General features: G+C 40.6%; 1 protein-coding gene across 3 annotated transcripts in view; it reads right to left on the bottom strand.

Moving 5' to 3' along the window:
- PDE7B (phosphodiesterase 7B) overlaps positions 1–21,503 on the bottom strand; it is a 308,745-nt gene that overhangs the window by 23,811 nt on the left and 263,431 nt on the right. For all 3 annotated transcript variants that reach the window (XM_006738750.3, XM_031033949.2, XM_031033951.2), the window contains 5 exons: positions 16,079–16,230; positions 14,017–14,080; positions 11,667–11,762; positions 9,462–9,562; positions 7,881–8,012 (listed from right to left, as the gene is read on the bottom strand). In XM_006738750.3, the coding sequence (XP_006738813.1) occupies positions 7,881–8,012; positions 9,462–9,562; positions 11,667–11,762; positions 14,017–14,080; positions 16,079–16,230 (545 nt within the window). The remainder of the gene's footprint in view (positions 1–7,880; positions 8,013–9,461; positions 9,563–11,666; positions 11,763–14,016; positions 14,081–16,078; positions 16,231–21,503) is intronic.

The raw sequence follows: 21,503 nt of genomic DNA, 5'->3' as shown, positions 1-21,503 counted from the left end.
GAGTTATAATTTTTAATTATGGGAGAGTTATAATTTTTAATTATAGGAAACTTTAATATTTTTAGTTGCTCCTTTGTTGGGACAACGTGCAATATCGGTGTGGGGGGCACTATGCAATCTGCAGAATGGGTAAGAGATATGTTCTTCTTTTGCAAAGTGAGAGCTGGCTTGACTGCCTTGCAAGTACATTCCAGGCGGGTCAGTTTAAGGGCCTTAAAATGGATTCTGTTAGCACTATTCATGCCCGTGTAGCCCGTGGAAAATCTTCGTGTATCCCCCTGGGCCCACGGGCCTGGTCTGAAAACTGCTGCCATACATGATCACCACTGAGAGCAGGGAGCAGATCTTACTTATCTTTGTGTCCCAGTATGTGGCACAGTGCCACTTGAACAACTCAATATTTGTTGAATGGATACTGACTAATTAACTTCCGAAACCTAAAAGTTCAGTAGCTCCCAAAGTTTAAAAAAGCTGTAAAAAGAAAAGAGTTCTGTTAATTTTTTTGGGCCAATACCTGAAAGAAGCCAGACTTGGGGTCTTCTTCTGGGAAATCCTTAGATTTAGGCGGAAACTAAAGAGATTTTTTTAAATTATTACAGCGATGAGCTCTTTCCCACTACTCATCTGCAGATAGCCAGGATCAAGTAAAGGATTCCAGAAATAACATGCATCAGATAGCATTTGTCAATTCCAAGATAAACAAAGAAGATGATTATAAAGAAAATTTTCAATCAGTGCTTTTCATTCTTCATGTAGTAAGAATTTAATAACCAACAGGAAGTGGACAGTGGGTGTGCGTGCTGATTTGGTGGTCTCCCTGGTCTGAGTGCTGCTGCTTCTGCTTGGGCAGATTTCCACTCAGGGTCTCTGTGCATCTTCGCTGTTGCCAATATTCCTGATCTCTCAGTGTTACTCAGATTCTGTCTTTCCTGCTGCATGCATCCATTCTGTACACCCATCCATCCATCCATCCTTCTCCTTACTCCTCCAGCAAAGCTCCTACCACCCAACCAATATCCACTGAACACCAGCACTTCACAGCAGTGAAGGAGGTAGGTACCCAGAAGCTTGCAGACCATGTGGGGCGGGGGTGTGGACAGCCAACCAGCCAATGGGAATTTAGAGACATGAACACTGGGATAGGGTAAGTAATGAAGGGCTGGGAAATCTTACAGGAGGAGGAGGGAAAACGGGCTTTTAAAGAAAAAGAAGGTTTTCAGGAAAAAGATATGTCCAAATTGAGCTAAAAAGGATGAGTGAGTTAGAGAGGAATCAGGAAGTACAGTCAGTAGAGAGGAGGGATAGCAGGGATTTTGATTTGTTTTGATCATCTTCCATATTCCCAGTACCTGGGATGTATTAAGTTCTCCATGAATATTTGTTGAATGAATAAGAGAATGAGTGACAGGTTTGGGAATCTAAAAGTAGTTCAGGCTGGAGGATGCACAGAGGCCTAGTTGAGTAATAGCAGGAAGTGAAGCTGGAAGGGTAGCGGGGCCAGATCATAACAGAGTCTGTAAATTGTGTGAAGACATTTGGACTCGATCCTGAGGATAAGGGGGTTTTAAGCCGTCACCCGTGGGGTCAGATTTGAATTTCAGGAAACTCATCCTGGCTGCACAGCAGAGGGAGGGTTGGAGCTGGGCGAGGCTGTGTGTAGACAAGAGGATGATGTAGGTGCCGTGCATTCAGGGGGGAGGCTGCCGTGAGCTGGCGGGGACATCCTGGTGCTTCATGGGCAGTGGCCAGAGTTACCTGTGTCCTCACTCACAGGGGTTGGCTCTGCTCTTACAGAGTCCTCTGGCTTTCACAGTGGTTCAAAGACCAATAGCAGAAAGCGCTAGACTGAAGAAAGAAGAAAATCATCCTAAATGCTGGGGAAGATCTGAGCATAGGATGAAATGATACCACCTAATATCTGTTGACATCCCCCCCCTGTTTGGAGTCCCACATTAGGTACCACATCTGTCTACCTCGAAGAAACATTGGCTCAGCAGTTTTGCATGATCCCAGTGACACTGTGTTCTCATGTCCCAGATTCTTTATATTTGTAGCTTTAAAGATGATCTTTATCCTAAAGTTGAAAGAGTACATATCCACCTTTGTGGCAACATAACTTAGTAGAGTTTTAATTTGGAAAAAAATAAAACTCTTAAAACTCCTGTGGCAAAACCTATGTTTCCCTTTGCGCTGAATTATCAAGTATTATCCACTCTAAGAACAAAACAATCCCTCTGTTCCCGACTAACATCGCACCGGGCATTTAATAAACCACCAACACAGGTTTTCAAATTAAAACAAGAGTCTATTTGTCAAAGAATCTGGCAGAGCAGATCTGCTCTCATGCAAGGCAGCGCTCAGCTGCTTCCCCCCTATTTACCAGATACTTTCTTTGATTAAAATATGTTGATAAACTGAGTCTGGTGTACCATAGGAATCAGAGTTAGTGACACCTTCTAAAACAGAGGTTACAGGAAGAAAAACAATAGGAACGGAGTGTGTGTTTTCATTTTTACTTGCTCATGAAACAGGGAAACAAGACTCGAGGAGACCATGGAGTTGCCTGACAAGCCATGTGGGCCCGTCCGTAACGCTGCAAGCCCCCAGCCCAGGAGGGCTCAGAGGGACAGAAGCTCCTTGAGCCCGAAACCAGACCTTGGCCCTTGGTAAAGCTGTAGCGCCTGCCACGTTTCCTGCCTGTTGGAAGACACCTTTCTCTTGTTCCATCTGCATCCGCCCAAAACAGTGCTCTGAGACCAAGGAACGTGGACACCAATTGCTGTCTGTGGGGCAGGCCCATGTTCAGATGAGGGCCCCGGACAGGCCACACGCCAGCTATCTCACAGTGAACAGCAGAAACTTTATGAAACAGAAAATCCAATTTGAGCCTTCTTCCTGCAATTTTCACATGACTGGCCCCAAAACACCATTGATACTGCAGAAATTGTGAGGTTATGTATCATCTTTGCCGTTGCTTGTCCGAGTAGGGGTCATAGGACCATGTGGCAGGAATATTTCTCCTGGCTCTGTCAACTTCCTATTTATGGCTCAGAGTCAGTAAGAGCAAAAAGTGGTTAAAAATGCTGACCTGGGGTGCCTGGGTGGCTCAGTCGGTTAAGCGTCTGCCTTTGGCTTAGGTCATAGTCCCAGGGTTCTGGGATCGAGCCCCGCATCGGGATCCCTGCTCAGAAGGGAGTCTGCTTCTCCCTCTGCCCCTCACCCCGCTCGTGCCCTCTCTATCTCTCTCTCTCAAATAAATAAATAAAATCTTAAAAAAAAATGCTGATCTGCTTTAAGTGCTTGTGATAAGTGACTAAGAAAAATGATTATAAACTTCTGTAAGACAGTACAGAATTTAGTATTATGAAACATATTACACGGTAAGGAACAATGATTAATTATTTTATTCATTAGGTTGCTCTGTCACTAGCTAAGATGTAGTTAGACCCAATCAAAAGGAATTAAATTTGAAATGGAGCTGAAAGTGATTCTTTTTGCAATAGTCCTTATTGTAATAACCAATATCCTATCTGACTTAATGCTTACTTTGCTCAAGTGCTGAGCGCAGGGGTGAGGGGTTGCAGGGTGGAGGGACAGAAGGTAAGTGCTCGGTTCGATGTCTCGCATGTTCCTTTCTCTCTCAGTCCACCAGGGACATCTGGATGGCCTCCACTCTGCTGAAAGAGGTGCCAGGTGGAAGTGCTTTTATCACCTTCATTTTGACCTTGGGTTGGCAGTTCAGCTAGTGAGTCTGGTCCAGACAGCCGACAATGGGAAGGAGCCCTCTAACCTGGCCCTCACTCCAGCTGCCCTGGCTCTTTATCTCAGGGCAGAAGCACAGGCTGGGTGTTATGCAGTGATCTTCTTATTTATTGGAGCCCAAAATAGCACAGCCAACAAAAGGAGGGAGAGGAAGCTCTCTTCCATTTTATCTCATTTATAGAAAAGCTAGATTGTAGAAAGTCACGCACAGGGTGTTCTCAGCCCACATAATTCCTGGCACATCTTCTCTACTGGATTCTCATTAACCAAATGTGTGTGCGTGGGTGTGTATAATTTTTTTTGGTGTGTGTATATATATAATCACAATATATTGTGTAATATATATACGTAGTGTATATACATATATTTTTAACCATTACCATGGTTCCTAATATTTTCAGAATCTATAACTTGTTTTAAAATATGAGTGTATATTAATAATATATCCTTACCCTAGAAAGAAGCGCATAGGTCTATCCTCTGAAAATCGGCACACAGTTTCCTGAAAGTTCATTCATGTCTCAACCAATAGGTTCTTGGTAGGCTGAAAGTCTACATTGGCAAAGATTTTAAATATCATGTGTTGTTAATGGTCTGGCTCAGTTTATATATTAGGTAACATCATCTTTTTTCCTTGAAATTGAAAACCTGAAGTTATGTCAGTTCCTCATCTACAGCTTGGTGCGGAGCAGAGATTTTCTGACCCAGGTCATGTTCTGTATAGCTAATCTACAGAAGAAGCTTCTACAAAAGAGAGAATATACACTTAATGAAAATATGCCTAAGACACTGATCTGAAAGCAGGGGCTGTTCCTATGCTCAGCTAATGGCCACAGAGACAGTCTGTTTTCAGTTATCCTGGAGTTGGGGGTTTTAATCCCAAAAGTCTACCAGCTCATGCTGTCTCCAGTGCCCTCCCTCAGCTCTGCTACTCTGAACGTTACACGTCGAGGCCCGTTTACAGTTCTTCCTCCCTGAGGTTCCTCCCTCCCCCAGGACATCTGTAGCATCAGTTCCTGTCTTTCCATTATACTTTGTAGCTATGCCCTGAAGAGTACTTCACAGAGTCCCTCCCGCTTGAAGCCCCTTGGCTCTAATCCCTGTCTCCCTCCCTGCAGGAGGAAACCTGGTGGAGAGCTCCTAGTGCCCCGCACTGGAGAGTAGGTGATCCATGTGAATTTCAGAGGCGGTTTGTGTATAGCGCTGAGTCACTCCTGCTTTGGAGACAAAACACTTATTCCGGCTTTGCCATTAATTAGCTATTTATTTTCAGGAAAACCCCCTGTCTTTCCTAAGTATCAATCTTCCTCTTTCTGGAAAGTTGGTATGATAATCGTACCCACCTAACTGGACTATTGTGCAGAGTAAATTCATACAATGCCTCAAAAGCATTTAACACAGTTTTTGAGTCATGGTAAACATTGAATAAAGGTTATATAATTTGTTGAACTATATTTCACATAGAATTTTCTTTATTATTTTGAAATTCCCTCTGATAGTTAATAAATGATGGTATATATAGCCAAATATAAAAGGCAACAGAAATTTTTTGGACAGAACGGAAATCTCATAATATTTTCAGGTCCTCTTAACAATTTTTACTTTTAATATGTTACGTCCCAGTTTGGCTGATAAAAATTTCAGCTTTTATCCTAGTGAGCTCTAAGATAGTAGAAATATCTTTATGATACTGTATGATCCCGGTTTGCCTTCAACACTATTTATTTTCCTTTTTTTTTTTTTTTTAAACACTATTTCTAAAACCTAAAGTCAAGGGTCTCTACCTAGCTTCCAAGAGGTCCTAAGACCTGTTGAGCAGGAGACTGATGAAGATTTATTCTGCATGCCGTTTTCAAGTCCTATATCCCAACTCTTTCTAGTTATTATCAAAAGGATCCTTGTCTTTCCTGTCAAGGATTGGGCCAGACAGTTCAGATGGATAAATTCACTGCTAGAAAAAATAATAGCTCATTTGATTATAGTAACAGTTTTGAATATAAAGAACAGAACAGGTCCTTACCCTTTAAAGACTTAAAAAAATTACAGCTATATGTATATCTTTAGCTAGCTCCCCAAAGCTTTTTCAAACTGAGATTAAGTCTTCCTAGATTTTGCACATTTTGAGCATCTGAGTTTGAACAAATGTTGAAGGCAGAGATTATACTTTATTCATCTTTGTATTCCTAGATCTTAGTATATCTTAGTATATCATATGATATATGCAATAAATAGTTGCTGATTAAAAATATACAAGACTATATGTTGTAATGAAAAGGCTGCAGAATTTGGTTGTATTGGGATGTTTATTTTTTATTTTTTAAAAAGATTTTATTTATTTATTTGAGAGAGAGAGAGAGAGATAGTGAGCGTGCATAAGTGGGGGGAAGGATCAGAGGAGGGGGAGAGAATCTCAAGCAGACTCATGCTGAGCACAGAGCCTGATGAGGGGCTCAATCTCATGACCCTGAGATTATGACCTGAGCTGAAACCAAGAGTCAGAGGCTCAAGTGACTGAGCTACCCAGGCACCCCAATATTGAAATGTTTATTTCTAACAAGGAGATTAAATAAAAACTATTAAAAATTACCTGCACTTCAAACATTTGAGTAAGGAATCCATTTTTTTTTGAGAACAGTTTTAATATCTGAATAAGATGGACTAGTCTTTTTGAGAATCAATTTTTGTTAATTAGCAATGAGTACTTAATTCTTATGAAATTCTACAACGACTTTCTTGTTTTTAACATCTGGCATATTTCTTTTTAACTTCCTGTCTAGATGTGAATCCATCACATGTTTTATATGTACTACATGTCAAAGTGCAGTATTATGACCCTCATTTTATGTACCAATTGGTCAGTAGCCGCAGACACTCTCTTAAACTTCATTGACATGATTTATTTGATGACAAGAAATTAGAATTATGTAAGCATTTACTTTATATGGGAAAGGAACAAATAGCCTATTTTGTTGATTGATTTCCTTTGTCTAATAAAAGACATTTGAAAAAAATCAGCATTGACAGGAATAGAAAATCTATCTGGGGGCTTTCAGTCCAGTCATTCATGTCTGTGTTTTTCTCAAGCAATAAATTTAGCTTCTGAGACGCTTGTAGAAAGTTTAGCTTCAGTTTTTATTTTTCTTTGTTTAGTTTGTAGCTCATCATCAAAGGCTTTCTTAGTTCTGTCATCTTGTCCCCTCAATGTGGCCACATCTGTCCTGGCTCCGGGTGCTGGCTGGCCGCTCAAGAGAGCCCAGCACTGGATACATACCAGGTGGATCCATAAATGTTGGAATGTCAGTTCCTACCTATGCTAAAAGCTAATCAACTGGATGGAGAAAGGCTTTTTCTCATGTGCCGATTGTGCTTTATTGGAAATAAATGCATCCTCAAGCTGTAACATTTTGTATAATGCAGGTGTTTTATGGAGATCTGTCAAGAATTTTTTAGCATTGTGTTTCTCAAAGATCTACTAGAATTGAGATCAATGACTACCTTGTATGCAGTGATTTTGTGAATGACAACCAAAGGTCTCCAAAGGACCACCCTGAAAATTCTGGGAGTTATTCATCTATGATATAAGTTTTACTGTCTTAAATAACATCAGAGATAAAAGGTCCCCAGGCCAACCTACTCATGCTGCTGAGCTATTTTAGAACAACAAAGTACGCCTATTATCTTTGATAACATACCTCTGACCTGGAGGCCAGTCAAGATCAGAAATAGTCTTAGAAACCTAAGTTTGAATTAGGATTGCACCTGGGAATTATCATTTATAGAAGTCCTACAAAGACTGGCTTCAACTGGCCATTATATATGAGACGGTGTCCAGGGAGACAGATATTCTCAGATCCTGAGAGGGTAGGCTCAGAGATCCTGTTTTACTCTGCACAATTTCAAATCTGCTTTGGATAGAAAGGAATTCCTTGGATACCTTTGTAAACAAATTTAATCTTCCTTGGGGAATATCCTGGACCTATTTCAAATCCATGCTCTTTGGCTGTGGTTGTCATTGTGGCTGACCCTGAAGGAAGGCTATCTCCAAAGGTGAGATGCAGGCTCCAACACTGGGCTGAAGACTGTTGGCTGAACTGTGACTCAACGCTGGGCCCCCTTACCTGGTATAGGTTGGCGAGATGGTGGTTAGTTTTGATCAAAAATGGCTGATTCACTCCTGGATGGTCAACATCGTGTGCTGCTGCAGCCAGCAGGCCAAGCATGATGTCCAGAGGCGTGAGGAAGCTGGCGAGCTGTTAAAAAAATCACATTGGGAGATCGATTGGTGTTTACCCACATAGGTTAGTGCTTGTTTTGGCTAAATCAAACTGTATGAATTATGACAGTATTTTTCAGGCTTTCCATCCTGACCTTTACCCTCTTGAGGCAGTGGTCAGTGAGGTGATAGCCCCATAGAATTGCAGGGGGAAAAAAGGACAGTGTGGAAAGTAATTAAGCAAGTCAAATTGTTCTGGATCATTCATCCAACTACCCTCCTCTTCCTACTGCTACTCTTGTTTCTTTTTATTGGTGCAGGGTGTGGTGCTGCCTATTGGCAAGACTGCTCTCTGGTGAGCAGCGAGAAGGCAGAGCCTGAAGTCAGCCTTGCTCTGAGAGAAAGCAGTGAATGAAGGAAAATTTTAAAGCCAAAGTAATGGACACATTTAAAAAAAAATCATTTGTGTATTTCAATCATCCACTGTATCATTGCCACTGGGAATATGGAATCAAGAGTGGGCTGAATTACAAAGTTTGCATATTTCTTCAATGTGTAATAAATAGTGGGGGAATGTGTAAGAATCTGTCATTTTTTTTGGTAGCTATGAAAACAAGCAGGAGAATGGGAATCCAGTACTAAATTTAAATATACTACTGTATGATATATTAGAACTTTCAGACAACTTACAGATTAAAAAACGCAACCTTTAATGGGATATTGTACAAGGCTGGGCATCTATCTACCCAGTTTTCTCCTGAGAATGCCTGTCTGGCACCTGTGTGTTTAGTGACTGATATTAAAACTGATCAAACTAAACAGAGACTTGGACGAGGATATCATTTTAGAAAAACCTTAAGAAAATCCATCATGTATGTTAAGCCAATTCAGTTATATATGGTTAAGAAATGCTTAGATTTCAAGTAGTGCATATTATTATTGCTATGCTTTTAGTTTTGGATTGCTTTATTGCATCAGAACACACTTGCTCTGGGATCTTTGGAGTTGACAAGTTCTCTTGGGCCTGAATCAGGATGCCCTGTTGGCTTAGTAGGAAATGGAGCTTTCGTCTTGAGGAGTTTTGATTCTACTTGTCAATCAAAACCCATGAGGCGAGAGACTTTTTCCAGAGCATTTCACTGCTGGTACCATTTGAGGCAGAGGTCCAAGGCAAAACAATTAATTTCTTGAGGCTTTTGAATATATCTAAGATGTAGATTGTCACAGAAAGGGTTGTTTTTGTCCTAATGCAGTCTTGACAAGTACAGAAATTATGGGAAAAAAAGCCCTCAGGAAATTTACACCCTCTTTCATGTGTATTATATAACTTACAAAGCTGATCCCGGAACTTTCATAGAAATAATTTATATTCCTAGTGTGAATGACCCATACACAGTTATTCTGCTATGTTGGGTGATTTGGGACTTAGCAGGCAGTTTATTTGACACCTCCGCAGGGCTGAGGAGGCAGCCGGGTCTTGCTTTACCTTTGGCTCCTTCAGGTAGCAGTGCATGGCCTGGGTGACATCAGCTGCATGAACAGCATTGTGATATGGGTTTTGGCTGTGGTAATCTTCTTGAACCATGACTAGGAGGCAAACAGATAACTCATCAGCTAAAACCAAAACAGGAAGGGCAGACTAAGCTCAGACCTACTGAGGATCCCTTTTGCTTAAAAATATCAGTGTCTCCAAAATGTGCAGCCTGGGGATCTTTTAAAAATAAACGTGGTTTGCAAGCTTGGCAGTTCTACTGGGCTGTTTTTAGTGAAGAGGAGGGGGAGGGCAGATGGGAGAAAGGCTAAAAGGATTTGTGAGGCCCTTGGGATTCCTCACCACCTTCATAAATCACTCCTTTCTGGCGTTCATCAAGGCTTTCATTCATGGGAAAAATAAATATGTAGGAAGAGGACAACTTTATTTCACACTATAGTTTAATTATTTAAGTTTGCTGCCATTTATGAATAATATTCCATTACAGAGGTTTCCTTTTAAAGAGCCCTGATATCCAAAGATTGGTTTAGCACTTGAATAGCAAAGACTGACCAAAGTAAATCTGACGCTTCTTCAGGCAGAAGTTCAAAGTACTGTGTTGATCCAATGGCAAACTCCTTGGTTTTATCTCTATCTCATTCAGATTAAGTTAGCATCTCTCATGCCCTTCCAATTTAAGGACCAGAGTGCTCTTGGAACCAAGTAGAGACATAAGCAGGGTGATTTGGTTTTGCTAATTACAGAAGCCATTAGCCTGCTTTAGCTTAAGATGCTGAGGATGCAATACATTCAGTGTGTATAGAATGTCCAGATCTGCAAGTGTGGCCATACTTTCTCAGTCCGTTTTACGAGTCCAGCCCTGAATTCGGGTGTTATTTCTGTCATCAAATCTTTTCGTTCTTTACATTACTCTGCGGGCATACACATGTCCAAAGGATCTGTGTTCTCTTTCTTTAGACAAATAAAAATTATTTGGCCCATTTGTGGCCAATACTTTGCTCAAGAAATCATTCAGTTAGCCTGAAGTTATTTGTGTTTCTGGAACCGAGCCATGTAGCTGGTTTCAAAAATTTCTTTTGCCAATTATTATTTATTTTACGGGTTTCTAAAAACAATTATATTTAAACTTTGGCTCTTTCCCTTATTATATGTGTTGGGAAAATTACTTAACCATAAGTTTCCTCAGTCTTTTTTCTCTATAAAATGGGAATAACAATAGCTCCAATTTCAAAGGGCTGCTCTACGAATGAAATGTGTTAATACATGCAAGTCCTTAGTCCCAGCATATGTCAGCACCATATAGGTCTGGTTGTCATTCCTTCTGTTGCTATCATGTCTCTGTTACTTTACTCTGGAGGCATCAAGGCATCAAGTCAGCTTTGAAATTCAAAGCACAGCCATAGGACACATCAAAGAAGCCAGAAACATGCTAAGCGGCAGCAGGAAGTTATATGGTGATTAAAAATGTGCCCTGGATAATTTGGCAGATAAATAAGTGTGTGCATTAAGTCCAGTAAGAACTGGGGCTGTTTTTGATAGAGAGTGACGGGGTGGAGTTGAGTGGAAACATGGCGGACTTTCAAGTCAGACAGACCTGGGCTTGGCCTGAGGTTCTGCCAGTTACAAGTTGTTGACCTTGAGCAAGTTATGAAACCTCTTTCTACTTTTCCTTAACTGTGCGCCAAATGGTGGTGACAACACCCAACTTGCAGAGTTGTTGAAATGGTTAGAAATAACATACTGAGAGCATCTTGCATAGAGTGGGCGCTACGTAAATGGTAGTTCTTCTTATATTAAAAAAAAAAAAGCCTATTGAAGATTTTTAACAACTCATGTCCAGATCGGAATTATCTGAGGCATACATTACTGGGGTTTTGCTGATATGTAAGCAGATCAGTAATTTCTGTAACAGTTACATGCTCTTGATGGTTTTCTTTATATTGTTTTGATCTATTGTAAACATAGCTAATCAAGTAAATAATCTTTTTTTACTGATTAAAATGGGTGAACCATATATAAAAATTAAGGTGAGATAATTTCAGATTAACTTGAGGTCTTCACCTTCCATGCTATCATTCTTGCCGCTTTACGTTAAAGAATATTATGGGCTGAAAGAAAAAAAAAAAAAAAAAAAAAAGAATATTATGGGCTGTCACTATTCAGGGGAACGGAGGTAAGAATATGGAAATGAAGACTTACCTAAAAACCTGTGCAAGGTCACCATGTCTAACTTGAAATGGTGAATGAGTCCATGGGTGTTGAAGAGGTGGCACAGCAGTGTTACCAAGCTGTTTCCTGTAGGAAAACAGTCACCTGCTTTAACTCATTTTTTTTTTTTAAAGATTTTATTTATTTATTTGAGAGAGAGAGACTGAGAGAGAGAGCAGGAGAGGGAGGAGGGTCAGAGGGAGAAGCAGACTCCCCGCTGAGCAGGGAGCCCGATGCGGGACTCGATCCAGGGACTCCAGGATCATGACCGGAGCCGAAGGCAGTCGCCCAACCGACTGAGCCACCCAGGTGCCCCGACAGGAAAGGTCTTTTTTTTTTTTTTTTTAAAGATTTTATTTATTTATTTGAGAGAGAGAGAGCTCATGAGAGGGAGGAGGGTCAGAGGGAGAAGCAGAGTCCCCGCCGAGCAGGGAGCCCGATGCAGGACTCGATCCCGGGACTCCAGGATCATGACCTGAGCCGAAGTCAGTCACCCAACCGACTGAGCCACCCAGGCGCCCCGCTTTAACTCATTTTTATCACCACTAAAATATCGAGATTGACAAAAGGATCCAAAGTTTCTGTAATGAAAGGTCTCCTTTTCCCTGTTAAATCTGAATGTTTCCAAGTATGAAGGATCTTATTCCTATGGTTTGGTCCTAGGTTTTCTCATATTGTACAAGTGAAACAAACCAGGTCAGACATTTCTCTATACCAAAGGCAATGAAAGCATTAAGAGTCTGCTTATCGTGGTGACACACACAAACACACACACACGTGTGTGTGTGTGTTTGTGTTTGTGTGTAGTTTTTAAAGACACAGTTTAGTGGTCACTTACAATGTGCCTTAAGTTGCTCCCAACTGATTCTTAGGTTTACAGGGACATCTAAGTCACCACGTTCCTTAAGAGAAATCACCCAAGGTGAGATGTGACCATGAGATAGTTTAGAACTTAAGCCAGCAGAGATGCAAAATCGAAGCAATAATGACTAGTAAGCATTTAGGAAATATTATTGACTAAAGAGTAATGATTTTGAATTTGAAAAGCATTAGAGAATTTATGAAAGACTTTGAAATGGACCAAGATGATGACTAGATGTCTTAAGTGGAAAACAAAGTATTGCCTAAGCACACTCTTCCGGGCCACCTGATTCTGCATTTCTGCAGATTACATTGTCTTTGAGCTATTTTACAACTCTCAAAGTTGTAGATAACTGAGAGCATTGCAAATGATTCTTGTCCATAACATGCAAACAAAAATCTCTCAGGTGAAAATACAGTTGACTTCCTCTTCCCAGCTTTACAGCTATTAATAAATCCATTTAAGCATTTCTTACTGTTTACATATGTGTTGTTCTTTGAATTTTCCCTTGAACTAGTTGTAGCATCTTAATGGATCTCTAATTAATTGAGTTAAATTTTTGACATGTGCTCATTTCATCTTCCATGAGAGTCATGATTATACTCTCTTTTGAGCAAATCCTTTTATTCACAGTTACTTTCATCTACTGGTACCCATTTCTCAGTTGATTTGAGCAAAGTGAAATACAAGATTGTGAGCTCCATCCCTACATGGTATAGTTAGCTTTCCACAGTGTAAAGCTCGGTTGGCTTCACGGTCTTAGGCTGTATATCTCAACTGTATGTTATTTGTCAAGTAACAGAATGGTGAGAAAACCATCCGTAATGACTTAAAGTATAAGCCTGGTATACGGTGGGACATGTGAAGGTCACCATCAGGTACGATGTCTTTCATTGGCTCCCTAAGCCTATTGGCATTTGTTTAATGGGCAGATGAATATATAACCAAATTTTATTATTTTCTTTAGGAAAGTCTTTATAGGCACCAAGATTTTAAAAGTGAAGCCAGTGGGAATGTCTACTTTCCCCTTCAGCTGCAGCCTAACGTTTTACACCCCATCATCAGCCAATGTTTTCCTCCAGTGATGCCGAGCATATCTGAACAAGACCTGCACTGGACCAGCCTCAGCTCACTCAGTGAAAATGTAAAGACACCTGCCCTATAGGGCTCAGGACTGATCAGACGAGCTTTAGTGTTTCTAGTTTTCACTGACTAACAATGAACCTCCTCCATTTGGATGTGGCCAAAGTATTCTGCCAGGAAAGAATCTAATCTGTGGTTTCCAAATTCCTTTGGGATCATCAAGGCCAGAAGGAAAACGGTCTTAAGATTCTAAGGCCAAATTCAGTCCTTACTTTTCATCTGAATTAATTTTCCCCTGCCCTGGCCCTTCTTGAGTGGCTATAGACTTAGGAAAGTCGAAAAGGAAGGGAAAAAGAATAACAGTGTTCGGAAATAAGATTCTTTTGGGTGACTTACCATTTGTCAAGCGATCAAATAAGAAAATGTCAAAATCCCACATTCCCACTTTGGAAAGCATATGCTGAAAAGGCAAACGAAAAACAGCACTCAAATGAATCATACTGGAGACTCAAACATTTACTTTGAGACAGTGAATTAAACAATTAAAAAGTTGGAAATAGTAGCACATTGCTATCTGGTTTGTGGTAAAACAAATCTTGCTCTACGTGCTACTAACAAGAGCGTGAAAGGAATCAGACTATCTGGTTCAGTACCAGCCACATCTCTCACTGGCTGTGGGAGTTTGGGCAAGTTCCTTAACCTCTCTGTACCTCAGTTTCCTATTTGAAAAATAGCATTTTTGTGAGGATTAAAGAAGATAATATATGTGGAGTGCTTAGAATGGTGTTTGTATATAATAAGCACACATAAAATTCGATATCTGTTAAAACTGTAGTCCAGTAAAGTCTGTACATTGCAAATGACTATATACGTAAGGAGGATGTTTATAGCAAATTTTTTAAAAATGAAGTCAAAATGATTGCTGAGCACATTACTCAGCTCAACGTGGACTAAATGTGAAATGAACCACTCTAACAGATAGGAAACTGGAGTTGGCAATTGAAAATGTTGGGTAATTTAAAGACCTACTGTCCAGTGTAGGCTTATTATCCTGTTTTTTTTTTTTTTTTTTTTTTAAATCCCCCATGCTTAGAATTAAATGGTCTTTAACTCTCAGATGCAAAGCTGTGGTTACGGATTCTATCCTCACTGTGGCTTCTTTGCCTGGCCTTCCTCTCTTCTCAAAGTCACTGCTTCCTGTAAGGACCAGCTCACTCTCCTCTTCCTGCCCCTAAATGTCTTCCCTGCATCTTCCAATAAAGTCTAAGGGCCTTGTCACAGCACACAAAGACCTTCCAGCATTATCAGAAAAATGAAGGAATAATAGGTTACCTGTGAGATCTGGTGTGCGTGAACATTTTATCCAAGTCAAATACTAAAGTAGAATCAGAACTTGATCCCTGGTATCCTGACTTGTGACCCACAGTTCTTTCTACATCTCAATGTCATCTCTCTTGAGGGGTGAATGCTTGGAGGAGGGCCCCACAGGAATGCTCTGTCACTGATGCCCCAGGGCTGGGAGCTTAGTCTTGCTCTTTTTTCTCCAGCCAACCACCCAACCAACCAACCACCCAACCAACCAACCATCCAGATGAATAAACAAACAAACAAATATTCACTCAATCTCAGGCCTTGGGTTGTTAGGAGTGATTTTTTTTTTTTCCTTTTTTAAACCTAAAGTTGGGAATTAGTTCTTCTGATATTACTTGTTGCTTAGTTACTAATACTCTACAGTAATAGTATAAATTTCTTAATAGTACATAGATAGCATAATATTACTTAGCATGTAAACTCTAAGACTCTACTTCTGATTTCTGTTTAAATGGTGGCAGTTTATCCTGAAATTTAAACTCTTTTGACAGTTTGGGCTAGAGATAACTTGTGAACTTTTTTTTTTTTTAGATTGTCACATGTTCATTTCAACCTTTGATCAATGAATTGCAAAAAGGATTGTAAAATTTGTGAAAATTATTTAAATAAAATAAAATTATAAAAAGGACTACATACCATATTGGTAGACAGAAGTGGAATTAAGAGTTGGTAATTATTGGGTTACTTTCAGCATAGCTATTATAATGAGACAATTCAATGGGTTTAAAGTTTTAGCTATTCTCTCATTGGTAATCAATCAGTCCAGAATTTCACTTTAGTAAATAGTGTTGTGCAAATACGTTTTGTCCATTTGTAAAAATGAAAATAGCTAGCATGTGCTAGGCATGAATATATAAAACATGTAAGCATGCTTTACCTCATGTAATCTCTGCATCACCCCTCTGAGCTGGGTGTTTCTATTAACCTCATTTCATATTTGAGGGAAAAGTCCAGATGTGTTGACTAACTAGCCAGAGTCACAGAGGGTCTCAGTGGCAGAAGTTGGAGTCCAACCCAGGTACTGTCAGCTGAGGTACATGCTCTTGGCCACTGACCTCCTGGGAGGTGACAGAGGAGACTAACTCACCCTTGCTTGTCCAAGGTAGTCTTCATCCAGCAGGTGGAGAGGGGCTTGTGGTATAATTCCACGAAGCAGCCTCGATGCATGGAAGTATCTTTGAAAGCTTAACAGTCTTTTCACCTTTTTTTTAGTGCCAATTTCCCCTGAGTGTGTTGTATCTGTGGAAAGTAATCACATACAGACGTTATATATTTAAAAAGCCCTATTTTCTCCACTATGTAAAAATACAACGTATTATATTTAAGATTTTATTTATTTATTTGACAGGGGAAGAGAGAGAGAGAGAGCACAAGCCGGGGGAGCAGCAGACAGAGGGAGAGGGAGAAGCAGGCTCCCCCACGAGCAGGGAGCCTGATGTAAAAAACACAATGTATTATAAAGGAGATAAACTTAAAATATGCTCTCAGTGCTTTCTTAAATACAGCCTATTTAACTCTACATTTGAAGTTGTCTTAGAACAAAAATGACCTTTCTTATATATTACATTCATTAAAATGTCAAGATATTTCTGAATGTAATTTTAGAAGACATGAAATATATAAATTAAAATCTTCATTTTCTTATTAATGGCGCTGGTATGCTTAGTATGTGAAATCCGCATACTTCTGCATGCATTTGAAAGGAACAGTTATGCTTTTTTCTATGATATTAAAACCAAACCTCCAGCATTTAAACCAGGTTCTCATCCTACACTCTCTGAATTAAAAGGGCTGAGAATACACTAGCTTAGACATGAGGAAGATGTTTCCTAATGTCCCAGGAACACCAGGGGCAAAGGAATCAAGAATCTCAGTACAAAGGTGACCTAGATTTTCCGGACAAGAAGCAGAGAGGGTGTCTACTTTCTAATGGAGTATATTCTTTTTTACTAGTGGCCAGGCAAGTCTGTTCCTGTCAGTAGAGATATTTTAATACTCATGTCACATGTGCCTTTCAAAACTTGACTGTTGACATCACAGTGATTGTCCAGAAATACCCCAGGCACATTATTTGAATGCCTGTCAAGGTATGTCTTATCTCAGCTGAAATTCTATGAATCACTCCAGGTCCACCTAAGTGACATCTGCTACCCATTTTGAATCTGGAGTCAACTGAACAGTCTACTAGGAAAACGTATAGTCCATAGCTAAAGAAATTTTGGATTCTTTCACCCTTCCTCCCATCGCCCCTTCTTCTCTAGGGAACTCAGAATCACAGTGGATAGAGAAGTAGAGGAAACAGTGGGCAACGTGGCCCTCCCTGATGGTAGTGACTGACCAAAATCAGGTTGTTACTTAGGCTGTGTTATGCATGCAAAGGCTTAATTCAGGGCAGGCAAAACCCACTGCTCTCTGGAAATCCCACCTGACTGAAATGCTTTCTGTTTTTAAAGTGTCTAGATTTCATGTGTGGAAAGAGGCAAACATACACCCAGAGAGAGGAGTGTAACTGAAGTTGGGTGTTAGGCACACAGCCAAATTAAAAATGGTATACGTGGACTCAGTTCTACTAGTGGGTTCTTACTCATTTCTATCAATTTATCAAGTCAAAGTACAGGACAAAGTGGTTCATTCATTTATTTAAAACACAGATGTTCAGTGAGATCCTTTGGTTCTAGGTCCTCCAGTGAGCAGAACAAAGATCCCTGTACTCATGAAGTTTACGTTCCAGCACAAAGGGACATGCGATAACCAATAAACAAAAAATAAGTAATTTATAAAAATGTGTTAGGTGGTGGTAAGTACAATGGGAAAAAGCCAGAAAAGCTGAAAGTGAGGGACCAGGCATTCTGTGTTTGGATAGTCAGGGTGGGCCTCATTAGAGGGTATAGTTTGGTCAAGTGAAGGAGATGAGGAAGCTGGCCAAGCAGATATCTGGGAAATACCTTCCTTACAGAGGTACCAGCTTGAATGCCCCTAGAAGTGGGAGCCTGCCTGGCATGCTGGCATGTGGGAGGAGCCGCAGGAATTCCATGTGGATGGAAAGGAGAGGAAGAGGGAGGAGTAAGAAATGAGGTCTCAGAGCAGAGGAGGGCATGAGAATTATACAGAGTCCTGTAGGCCATTGTAACAGCTTGGGCTGTACTCTGAATGAAATAAGGAGCCACTGCAAAGGTTTGTTTGTTTGTTTGTTTAAGATTTTATTTATTTATCTGAGAGAGGGACAGAGAGACAGAGAGAGCATGAGCGGGGGTTAGGGGGGAGGAGCAGAGGGAGAGGGAAAAGCAGACTCCCCTGAGTGGGAATCCCAATGTGGGGCTCGATCCCAGGACTCTGAGATCATGACCTGAGTCCAAGTCAGATGCTTAACTGGCTGAGTGAGCCACCCAGGCAGCCCGCCACTGCAAAGTTTTGAGAGAAGAGTGATACGATCACACTATATAGTTAAAAAGGGTCATTCTATGTGGCAAGCAGTTGTAAGAGAAAGCTTTGATGTGGTGAGACCAGCTATGAGGCCCTTGAAATAACCCAGGCAAGAGATGATGGCTGCTCAGATCATGGGAGGACCAGTGGAGGGACAAGAAGTGGAGGGAGGGATCTGGTGTATATTTTGGGTACCTCCAAGGTTTTGCTCTAAATAACTAGGAGAATGGAGCTGCCATCACCTGAGATGGGAAAGCCACAGGTGGGCCGGGTGTGGGGTGGATTTCAGCTTTGCACATGTTGAATTTGGATGTCTATTGGAAATTCAGGCACAGATGTCAGATGGAAATAAGTGGATATAAAACCCAGCGCTTGGGGGAGAAGACTGGGCTAGAGATACAAATCTGGGAGTTGTCAGATGAGATTACCTAGGGAGTAGGCATATATACAGATGAGAAAAGCATCAGAGTCTGAGTTCTGCAGTGTTTCAACTTTGAAAGAGTATAGAGAAGAGCAGAGACAATCAAAGGAGACTAAGGAGTATACAGTGGGGATAGGGAAAAACCATCATTTCCCAGAAGCGTAGTGAAGACAATACTGCAAGGAGGAAGGTGAGATCCTCAGTATCGAATGCTGTTAATGACAGATCAAGTTCAACAAAGACTGAAAATTGACCACGGGTATATACATTTGTCAAAATTCACTGAACTATGCACTTAATAGAGCACATTTTATTCTATGCTAGAAGCAACAACATCCTAGTCACACATCTATAACCCAGATTTTGTTTTTAAAACACAATTTCTCACTAAAAGAAACCAGACCTCCTCTGTGAAATGGCCAAGTCTAGGACTGGGGCAGGCAAAATACAAGAACTGCAACTTCTTGTCATTCTGGAAGGTAAGGGAGAGCTCGAGAAATGATGGGACCATTACAAAAATGACAGAGGAGATGACTTGCAGGGGGTTCCTCTGAGCAAATATGGGAAACTTTGAGCATCAACATGAATAATGGAAGAGCTGATTATAAACCACTGACTGAGAGAAGAATCCATGAATCCATACTGATGGTAAGGAAACAAGTAAGTAAATAAATGAGAAGGGAAATCTCTTCCTTGCAGTGTCAACCCATAATGCAGAGGAACTAATAGAGTTAGAAAATTACCATTTTGCAACTTTTTTTTTTTTTTTTAGAGAGAGAGAGAGAGGCGGGGGGAGGGGCAGAGGGAGAGGGAGAGGGAGAGAGAGAATCTTAAGCAGGCTCCACACCCAGCATGGAGCCTGACACGGGGCTCAATCTCACGACCCTGAGATCATGACCTGAGCCAAAATCAAGAGTCGGACACTTAACCAACTGAGACACCCAGGTGCCCCACCATTTTGCAACTTTTATGGTGATAACTGCTTCAGGCCCAAATCATCGATGGACACTAAAACTATTCAGTGGAAGTTTAAAAAGCAACAGTATAATTTATGGTATCAAAGTATCTTCCCACTGATTTATTAATTGGAAAGGAAAAGTTGTGTAGCTTTTTAGTGGACAACTGTAGAGGCGGCACCATCTTCACTAAGTAATCAAAGTTTACATCCCCAATAATGGGAGAAGCTGACATTACACACTTCTGATGTAATACACTGAGGACACGACATCGCCTATGTTGTATTCTTGCTCCAACCCCCAGAAAGAGGAAACATCATAAGAACCCAAGCTGAAAGATACTTTACAAAATAATCAACCTGCATTCTTTAAAAAATGTCAGTGTCGTGAAAGACAAAGATAGCCTCTGGTATTGTTTCAGGATAACGGATGCCAAATAGAGTGCTCTAAATGCATTCATATGACTCTGAATGAGATCCTGGATCAGGAGATAATTTCCAAAAATGGCTTTATTAGGGTAATTTGTGAAATTTGGATATGGACATATATATGAGAAATTTGATAACTGAACTGTGGTCTGCAAAAGAAGGCTCCTGTTCTTAGAAAATACATGCTGAGGGGTGCCTGGGTAGCTCAGTCAGTTAAGCATCGGCCTCTTGGTTTCAGCTCAGGTCATGATCTCAGGGTCCTGAGATCGAGCCCCGAGTTGGGCTCTGGGCTGGGCATGGAGCCTGCTTGGGATTCTCTCTCTCCCTCTCCCTCTGCCCCTTCCCACCCCTTTCTCTCTCTCTCTAAAAAATAAGTAAATAAATAAATAATTAAAAAATAAATTAAAAATAAGGAAAATACATGCTGAGATATTTAGGGATAAAGGGGCATGATGTGTACAACAAATCCTCAAGTGGTTACGAAAAAAATATATAGCAAAGACAAACAGGGCAAAATAATAATTGGTTCCTTCAGGTAAAGGGTATGTGAATGTTCTATCCTTGAAAATTTTCTGTAAATTTGAAGGTATTTTATAGTAAAGAGTTTAAGAAGAGAGAGAACGAGAAGAGAAATGTTAGGCAACAGTATCCAGTATAGACAACCCAAGGAGTTTTGCTACATAGGGAAGCAAAGGAATGTTGGTGATGGTTCTATGCAGAATTATATAGAATGAAATCAAGTGTGTCAAGTAAATGAAATGAGTTATTCCTGTGTTGTGCAGAAATCTAATAGGAAATAACCATACAATGATCAATTCCTTTTTTAACCTTCTATGAAAATTTTCCCATTCTAAAATACTAAAAGAAAATCTCCTATGTAGCTGAGAGTATTTTTTTTTTTTAAAGATTTTATTTATTTGACAGAGAGAGACACAGTGAGAGAAGGAACACAAGCAGGGGGAGTGGGAGAGGGAGAAGCAGGCTTCCTGCCGAGCAGGGAGCCCGATGTGGGACTCGATCCCAGGACCCTGGGATCATGACCCGAGCCGAAGGCAGACACTTAACGACTGAGCCACCCAGGCGCCCCTGTAGCTGAGAGTATTAACATAACAGAATTAGAAGTAAACAAGGTAAGCCTAATGATGGAAATATGCCACAAACATAGCAAATTCAAATTATGGATTATAGTTCACCATTGAATAATGTGGGGGCTGGGGGTACACACCTGCTGGGCAGTTGAAAATCTGCATATAACTTTGGACATGTCAAAAACTTATGTGAGAA

This window comes from Leptonychotes weddellii, chromosome 8, assembly GCF_054177405.1.
Source record: "Leptonychotes weddellii isolate Sample4059 chromosome 8, ASM5417740v2, whole genome shotgun sequence".
In the NCBI taxonomy this organism is placed as follows: Eukaryota; Metazoa; Chordata; class Mammalia; order Carnivora; family Phocidae; genus Leptonychotes; species Leptonychotes weddellii.
Note: the sequence above shows the minus strand (reverse complement) of the source record. Positions and strands in the feature narration are given on the sequence as shown.